Here is a 5361-nt window from a genome sequence, read left to right as displayed (position 1 = left end):
CGCCTCACCACTCTCCGCCCCGACCCGCTATATACGCACAATCACACGCATTTCATGAACAAGCAGAGCTGGCAGAGTTCGCTGAGCGTGCTGAGCGCCCGCCCCGCCCGCCCCGCCTCACCCAACGCTGCGTTCGGCTCGCCTGCAGCCGCGTCTCCTCGTCCAGTCCGCTTTGCACTGACGATCCTCGACGCGTCTCTCTGCGTCACCAGCTTCACGTATCGAGGAGGCGGGGCGCGAAGGAAAGCAGGGAGAGGCCTGTGGTGGGTGCCGCAGTTCCGGTGATAAGGGTATTCAAGGCGATCTTTGTGTCGTGCGCCGGCGGGTTGGCCTTGGAGAGGAAGTTCGCGCATACCGGGAGAAGGGGGGGGGCGAGAGGGAGCGGAAGAGAAAGAGAGATATAAAAGGAGAGGAGGAAAAGATCAGAGAGAGGAAGCGAGAGAGAAGAGCAGCTTTACCCCTCCGTGTTACATGATTAATTTACGGCTTTAGCGAGGGGCCTAGGTGTGACGCCACTCGGGCCACGGCGAGGCGTCACGTCGGCGCGCCTCCACGCCACGCTCCACGCTCGGGTACTACGAGTTGGCCGGCGGCCCCGCCCCGCACCGCGAGGGGCACCCGCTACCCGCTCCACGCCCTGCCCGCCCCACCCTAGACCGTGGGAGAATATCCATCACGTGACGATGAGGGGCGCCGAACACCTTTAGCCACGCCCCACCCCGACAGGCTGAGGCGGCCCGCACCACGTGAGGATGCGCCAGAGGCGTGTGTGTGAGTGTGCGCGGTGGCAACGCGGCGAGGTGTCGGTTATGACCGGTTACAGACCCTCGCCTTACCCCGCGCCTTGCCCCGCCCCGCCCTGGCCCCGCCCGGCCTATTCCCCTGTGACGACACCTCGCGAGCCCTCTGAGGTGAGACCTGACCGGTGTCGTTAGGGTCTCGACCGCCTTGGGAATCGCACGGCACCCGGCGGTGGGGCCCCTTCCGCGCCAAAACGGCGACCCACCAACCGCCGGGTCCGGCCCGGCCGTGGGGTGTTGTGACTCCTTATCAACGTCCTGGTCCGGGCCCGGCCGCGTGTCGAGCCGCGTGTCGGCCGAGCCCTCGGCGGCGGAGCCGACCGGGCTATTCTGGTCGCGCTGGTCTCGCGGGGCGGGCCGCGAAGAGCCGCCTCCGCCGCCGCACCGTACCTGTCACTTCCCTCCCCTCGGCCTGCTTGGCGTCGTCTGGCGTCGGCCCGCTGCTGGCCTGGGGCCTGGCCCCGCGCCGCTGGCATGAGCCGCGTCATGAGCGACGCCCCGAGAGCGTCGCGACGCTGCAGCGGCAGGACACGGTCGGCGGCCGCCCCGACATACTCGCCGACGCCCGCGCGGAGGACGCGTACCGCGCCCGCGCCCGCCCGCGCCATGCCTTGGTCGGCCAGCCGGAGGTCGCCTCGCTCGGGCTCGTCGTCGTGAGAAGGAAGTGCGTCGCCGTCCTTCATCGGACTGACACTGCGTGTGCGTCGACGCAGTGCGCGAGGGGTGCTGTGCTGAATGGACTGGACTATCGTGTGCTCCGCGGTGATGTGTTGGCGGCGGAGGCCCCGATGTGCGTGAGCGTGAGGCGCGGCGCGCGCGCACCCCGGGCCCCCGCGGCCCCAGCAGGCCCGCGCACCGCGCGCGCCGCCGGCCCGTGCCCGCCGCCCTGTCTATGGGTGTGCTGGCGGCAAAGATCTGGGCCGGCCCCCAAGCCTGGAAGCAGGAGCAGGCCCAAGCGGAGGGGGCCGGCGAGCACGAGCTCCTGTGGAGGGTGGTGAGCATGGATCCGGCCTGGCTCAACGTCCGGCCGCGGCCGCACCCTCGCCCGCGCGGCCTCAGCCTCAGCCTGCTCGAGTCCATCAGCCCGGCGTCCAGCGCCTCGGCCTCCGGCGCGGCCACGGCGGCGGCCTCGCCCGTCAGCGCGCCCAACACGCCGCCCTCCAGCCCCACCGCCAAGGAGTACCTCTCCCGGCTACTCAAGTGAGTGTGGATCTCCTCCCCCGTGGTCCAGATCCTCCACCCCCAATAACTGGCGCAACTAACTTAGCAGTCTCCTTGCGATGAGTCTCAACCGCCCCCTCCTCCTCCCTCGCCGTGCTGTCCGTCGGGCAGGGTTTGTCATGCGAGGCACGGCTTTAACGACCGGGGCTGACCGAAGCCTTGACACCCTGCATTTTGTGTTGCTGTCCGAGAGAGAAAGGTCGCTGCCGTGCCAGCCCTTTTCCCCCGGCCACGCCACGCCGTGCCGCCGGTGGGAGGAGACCGAGTGGTTGTTTACGAACGAATAAAACACAAGACGCCCCCCTCCCTCCCCCGCCCCGCGTGAGGGGCGGCCTACTCGCCCGGCGCGGCGGCGCGAGGCAGTGGGAACGACGTCGTCGTCGTCGTCGTGGAGACGGACAGGGGCGCGATCGGGCGGACGATACCCCACGCCGGCCAGCCTGCAGGCCCGGGGGATGGCATCACGATCGCGAATGGACCGCTTTCAGCAGCTGCATCAGTCCGCGACGGACGACGGCGTCGCGGCAATACCCCGCGCCCGCAGGACGCGACCCTACGATACAACGACGACGACAGCGACGGCACGACGAGAGTGGCGAGGCTCGCGTCCCTGCCGGCCCGTCGTGGGGATGCCTCTTGTCAGTCGTGGAGGCCGACGGCGAACAGCACACCGGCCCGTCCGCCCTCCAAACCCTGCCGGCGGCTGTCGCGCATTGACAGGCGTGTGGCGAAAAATAAAATGGCCCTGAACATTGGAAGCCGCCTCGCTTTACGGAAACAGGGGTTGGGGAAATGCGCTCGCTTTCTTGCCGAAAAGAAAAGTGTTGACCGCGCCCGTCCGACCTGGCCGAGCCACCACCGGAGGAGTACTTACTTAGTGTGGGTGCGGACTCGCGGCCAGACAGGCCCAAGGGGCAGGGAGAGGGTGGGCGAGGTGGGGCTGGCAGTAGCGGCGCCGGTGGCTGCCAAATAACCGGCCGATAGGGGCCAGTAGTGACCGCCACCCCAGCCGCTAGCCGCCGCCCCGCCCCCACCGCGATTGCAGATGCGGTGCTTCACTCCTTGCCCCCTCCCCGTGCGCTCGGTAATGGCCCTTGTCGCGTATGTCTGGTCGTCATCGCCTGATGAGCCCTGACGGTCTTACGACCGCCGCCCCGCCCCCCGAGGGACCCTTTGGCGAGCCCTGCGCCTGCTGCTGCTGCTGCTGCTGCTGCTGCTGCTGCTCCTCTTCGATTTCGGGTCGTCAATGTCAGTGAGAAATAATGGCAGCGACCCGTCCGGCACGACTTCCTTGGGCGCGTCTATTTTTAAAAACGCTCTGCGTTCAGCCAATCTCACACGTGTTTATCGTTCTAAATTAAAACTTTCTCGTTTGTTTTAACCACCCAGACTTATAGGAAAGTCATTGGCTCCCGCGCGCCTCTCCGGTGCTCCCACCGTTGTCGAACCATCCCCTTGCCGTATCCCCATCAAGGTGGGGTTCACGCTCAAGGGGCTGCCGCAGGGGTGCACCCGTGTGGGGTGTTGTCCGAGCTGTCTTGCATCCTGACTCTGGTCAAGGTCAGGCGAAAACGCAGCGGGCGGGAAAATGGCGTTATATTGAAGGCGAGCAAGATGATGGGGCGGGGAGACCATTCTCCATTCTGCTCGTTAACACGGCAAAACGCGCGCAGAGGCGTGGACAACGCGCGAGCCCCCGCGCGGCCAGACCCGCCCGGGCCCGCCCCACCAAGGCCGAGGCGGTTGTTGTTGTGTTTTCGCGCGGGATTCAACAGCGGCGGCCGCGGGACAAGACGAGCTGCGGTCCACCGCGATGCCCTGTGCGAGGCCTCTGCCGAGGTCGTCCGCGATGTTCAAGGGTTCACACATGGCGGTGGTTCGGTTGTCTGTCGGCGGGTCAAGCTCGCCTCTGAGGTGGCCGCAACCCGGATACACTTCGCGACGACCAGATGTCCGAGAGGCTGTCGCGGCCGCGGCCCGCCCCGCCCTGCCTCTATACTTTATGTGCCGCGCATCCCGTGGTGGGGCGGGGCGGGGCGGGTCGGGCGTGGCGGGCGTGGCGGGCGTGGCGGGCGTGGCGGGTGGCGTGGCGGCGGTCGGGACGGTTGAAATAGCACCCAGACGGCGGGACCGGCCGGCCGAAGGGACCCGAAGTCGACCGAAGTGGTCATCGGCGAGCACCCCGCAGCAGCCGCGGCCGGCGGGGAGACACGACGTCGCCGAGGTGATGGTCCTCGCCGGGGTGACGCCGTCCACAAGTCATTTAGCCGGGCCGCCACGCTGCGCCACGACCGGAGGGCACGCCCGCGCCCCCTGCCCCGCGCGCCCCCCGCGGGGCCCCCCTCGCCGGGAGGGTCGGGGAGGGCCAGGACGACAGTCCCCCGAGAGCGCGACACCGCGGCGCTTCCTCGTGTGAGCGTGGTCAGTGCGGAGACCGGGTCGAGAGCACGTCGGCGGTCGCGACGTACGCGGTGACCAGCTCGGCGAGCAGCGCGGTGAACAGCGGGGGGAGCGCGCCCCGCCCCATCCCCCCTCGCCCGGAGCATGGCCCGCTGGAGCCACTTCGGCCGCCGCCACGGCCTCCAGGATCAGGACGACGGCTAGCTGGACGGCTGCCCTCATGCCCGGATGGCTGAACAGGTGTGTCTGTGTGCGTCTGTGTGCGAGCGGTGCGTGCGTGCGCGTGTGCGCGAGGGTGTGCGGCTGCCGTGCGGGGTGGAGGTCAGGACGGCCAACGGGACGGACCGCGGAAGCTATCGCGTTTCGTGGGAAGGGTCGCAAAACGTGAAGCCGCCCCGGACTTTTTGAAAGGAGCTTTCAGGTTTAATTGCCCGTCGCGTGTCTCTCGCCGCGGGACGCGAGGGAGCAGGGGGCTGGGGGGGGGGGCGGGCTCTTTCTTTTTAACGACCGGCTGAAAGAACAAAGCGGATCTCCTCCACCTCTCTTCTTTTGCCCGAGTATCGCGACGCGAGTTAACGGCCCGGCGGTCCCGACGCGCAGGGCTCCGCCCCGCCACGCCGCGCCACCGCGGCCAGGGCCTTCTTGCCAACCTGTCCTGTCCAGTGTATTATTGTCACCTCGCCCGGTACCAGCCGGTCCCCCGTGCCCGCGCTGACTTGACCGAGGGGGCCCTGCCGCGCTGAGATTGCCCCGTCGCTGCCTGCCTGCAGCCCGTTGGGATCGCCTCTCTCTCTCTCTCTCTCTCTCTCCATCTCTCTTTCTCTCTCGCTCGCATCTTCCCGATTTCGAGCAGCGCGGTGGCGCTCTTGCCAAACCAATTTGCGGATGGGTTCACTGACCGTCGCCGTCGAGGGAGAAAGAGTGTCGAGAAAAATCTAAA

General features: G+C 68.0%; 1 protein-coding gene across 4 annotated transcripts in view; it reads left to right on the top strand.

Moving 5' to 3' along the window:
* The first annotated feature begins 1131 nt into the window (after positions 1–1131).
* LOC113218127 (G protein-activated inward rectifier potassium channel 3-like) overlaps positions 1132–5361 on the top strand; it is a 14935-nt gene continuing 10705 nt past the window's right edge. Inside the window, exon 1 of one of the 4 annotated variants that reach the window (XM_026438335.2) lies at positions 1132–2000. In XM_026438335.2, coding sequence (XP_026294120.1) covers positions 1693–2000 — 308 coding nt within the window. In that variant the 5' untranslated portion in view covers positions 1132–1692. Of the gene's footprint in view, positions 2001–4254; positions 4662–5361 lie in introns of those variants that run through there. The other 3 variants (XM_026438336.2, XM_026438337.2, XM_026438338.2) reach the window with 3 other exon arrangements.

Source organism: Frankliniella occidentalis, unplaced genomic scaffold (genome assembly GCF_000697945.3).
Source record: "Frankliniella occidentalis isolate FOCC.00 unplaced genomic scaffold, Focc_3.1 Scaffold564, whole genome shotgun sequence".
NCBI lineage: Eukaryota > Metazoa > Arthropoda > Insecta > Thysanoptera > Thripidae > Frankliniella > Frankliniella occidentalis.
Note: the sequence above shows the minus strand (reverse complement) of the source record. Positions and strands in the feature narration are given on the sequence as shown.